This window comes from Penaeus vannamei, chromosome 21 (genome assembly GCF_042767895.1).
Source record: "Penaeus vannamei isolate JL-2024 chromosome 21, ASM4276789v1, whole genome shotgun sequence".
In the NCBI taxonomy this organism is placed as follows: Eukaryota; Metazoa; Arthropoda; class Malacostraca; order Decapoda; family Penaeidae; genus Penaeus; species Penaeus vannamei.
In genome coordinates this window covers 18,020,796-18,023,295 of record NC_091569.1, presented here as the reverse complement: position 1 = coordinate 18,023,295, position 2,500 = coordinate 18,020,796, and the positions used below count along the sequence as shown (strand labels likewise).

General features: G+C 45.0%; 1 protein-coding gene across 6 annotated transcripts in view; it reads right to left on the bottom strand.

Annotated features, from left to right (window-relative positions):
• Positions 1 to 2,500, bottom strand: part of LOC113823114 (multiple epidermal growth factor-like domains protein 6) — a 364,493-nt gene that overhangs the window by 196,624 nt on the left and 165,369 nt on the right. For all 6 annotated transcript variants that reach the window (XR_011399393.1, XM_070136011.1, XM_070136012.1 and 3 more), the window contains 2 exons: positions 1,259 to 1,381; positions 530 to 617 (listed from right to left, as the gene is read on the bottom strand). Coding sequence is in view for 5 of the 6 variants with exons in the window: in XM_070136011.1 (XP_069992112.1) it covers positions 530 to 617; positions 1,259 to 1,381 (211 nt within the window). In the remaining variant the exon portion in view is untranslated. The remainder of the gene's footprint in view (positions 1 to 529; positions 618 to 1,258; positions 1,382 to 2,500) is intronic.

The window sequence follows — 2,500 nt, the reverse complement described above, 5'->3', positions numbered from 1 at the left end:
GTTGTTTTATGTTCATAATAAAGTTGATAATAATCATAATTGTTAGTACCACTATTCCCATAACATATTTTTGCTTACCTTGTCCTTTCACTTCTCCGAACACAACAATAAAAAAATCATATCATCTCTATTATCTCACTCACTCTATTATCTACTACTATTATCTTATTCTATTACCTCACTCCCTCTGTTATCTCACTCACTCTGTTATCTCACTCACTCTATTATCTCATTCACTCTATTATCTCACTCATTTTGTTATCTCACTCACTCTATCTTACTCACTTTATTATCTCACTCATTCTGTTATCTCACTCAGTCTGTTATCTCACTCACTCAATTATCTCACTCAATCTGTTATCACACTCACTCTACAATCTCACTCACTCTATTATCTCACACAATCCATTATCTCACTCACTCTATATCACTCACTTTATTATCTACCTCTATTATCTTACTCTATTATCTCACTCAATCTGTTATCTCACTCTCCTCTTTCCCAACCCACGACAAGGGGCGCACTCACCCTCGCCGGCAGGAGCAGACGACCCGGCCGGAGGAGTCGTCGCAGTAGTGGTCGCAGCGGCCGTTGTCCACGTCGCATCCGCCGGTGTCTGGGGGGGGGGGGAGAATGAGTTAAGGGCGGCTGGGATTTCTCTTTCTATTTTTTTCCTCTCATTTTCTTTCTCTTTCTCTCCCCTTTTCTCTATTTTTCTCTCTTCCTTTCTGTATATTTCTCTAGTTATCTCATTTCCTTTCTCTTTCTCTCCCCTTTCTCTATTTTTTCTCTCTCTCTTACTGTAAATCTGTCTGTATAGCTGTCACCTTTCTTTCTCTTTCTCTCCCCTTTTCTCTCTTTTTTATGTCTATTTGTCTGTCTAGCTCTTTGTCTATTTACCTGTCAGTTCTTCTGTCTGTCTGTCTTTCTCTCTGTTTATTTGTCTAGTTTCTATCTATTTGATACGTCTCTTTATCTGCCTAACTCTGTCTGTCTAGTTGTCTGCCAATATAACTGTCTCTCTCATTCTGTCTACCTGTCTGTCTGGCTACATTCTATCTGCCACGCTGTCTCTCTGTCTGTCCCAATATCTTTATCTATCTATCCATGAATCTGTCTGTCTATCTATTTATCTAGCCATTCACCCATCCCTCTCGGTTTATTTCCTCTACTCTTTCCCTCCCTCCTTCCACGCTAGCATGATCAGAGTGAAAACCAGTGCCGGAGAGCGCCAGTCCTCGAGCGGCGCGCACTCACCCAGGCACGTCCTCCCGTCGGGCAGCAGCCTCTGGCCCTGCTCGCAGCGGCACTCGTACGACCCGGGGTTGTTGACGCAGCGGTGCGAGCAGCCGCCGTTGTGGAACTCGCACTCGTTGATGTCTGGTTGGGAGGCAACGGGGAGGGTCAGGGCTGAGCTGGCAGGGAATTCTTGCTTGGCTTGTGTATTAGGTAAGTATGGAGATACAAAAAGTTTCAAGGATATACAAATTCATACGTGCACATACGTGTGTGTGTGTGTGTGTGTGTGTGTGTGTGTGTGTGTGTGTGTGTGTGTGTGTGTGTGTGTGTGTGTGTGTGTGTGTGTGTGTGTGTGTGTGTGTGGGTGTGTGTGTGGGTGTGGGTGTGTGTGGGTGTGTGTGGGTGGGTGTGGGTGTGTGGGTGTGTGGGTGTGTGGGTGTGTGGGTGTGGGTGTGGGTGTGGGAGTGGGTGTGGGTGTGGGTGTGGGTGTGGGTGTGTGCGTGGGTGTGCGTGGGTGTGTGTCTGCGTGTGTGTGCGTGTGTGTGTCTGCGTGTGTGTGTCTGCGTTTGTGTCTGCGTGTGTGTCTGTGTGTTTCTGTGTGTGTGTAAAACACGCACATGTCTGTGTTTACACTAATATTTCCTCATTGAGTGTTTTTACTAGAAATTAATCTTTCCTTTAAGCGCAATCCAAAATTAGACATTGCGAATTTCACGCTTTACCTCCTCGCTCTCTACACAAACATCATGTCTTTACGCAGAGCAATAACTGATGCGTGTTGCAAATTGCTAAATGTCAAAAGGAAAAGCAATTCCTGTTTTCTTGCAAACATCCAAACATCCCCTTCTGCCTAGTCGACAATGTACAGCCAAAAACATGCTCAAAATTGACATTAATTCTATTTTGTGTCAGCTGCCTTTACTCCGACCTCCGCCGCTGCGACGTGACGGCGACAGAAAACCCTTTTTTCCTTCCTAATATTCTCTCTTTCGTTTTAAGTTTCAACAACACGCCTGCTTATCGAACCCCGCAATACTGACGCGAGGGGAGGTCAAAGGTCGGATACTGATTGCCTCCGAATAAGGCCAAGATTCTATTATGTCCTTAACCACAAGTGTGATCCAACGGCTTTATCTTTAAACCCCGGTGATGTACACACGCGTGCAGATAAGCATGTTTTGCAAGTATGTATAAATATCCTATCGGTATGTATTTACTGACATCCGTTAAAGCGTGTGTTGATGTTGTTGTCTGCTGTTG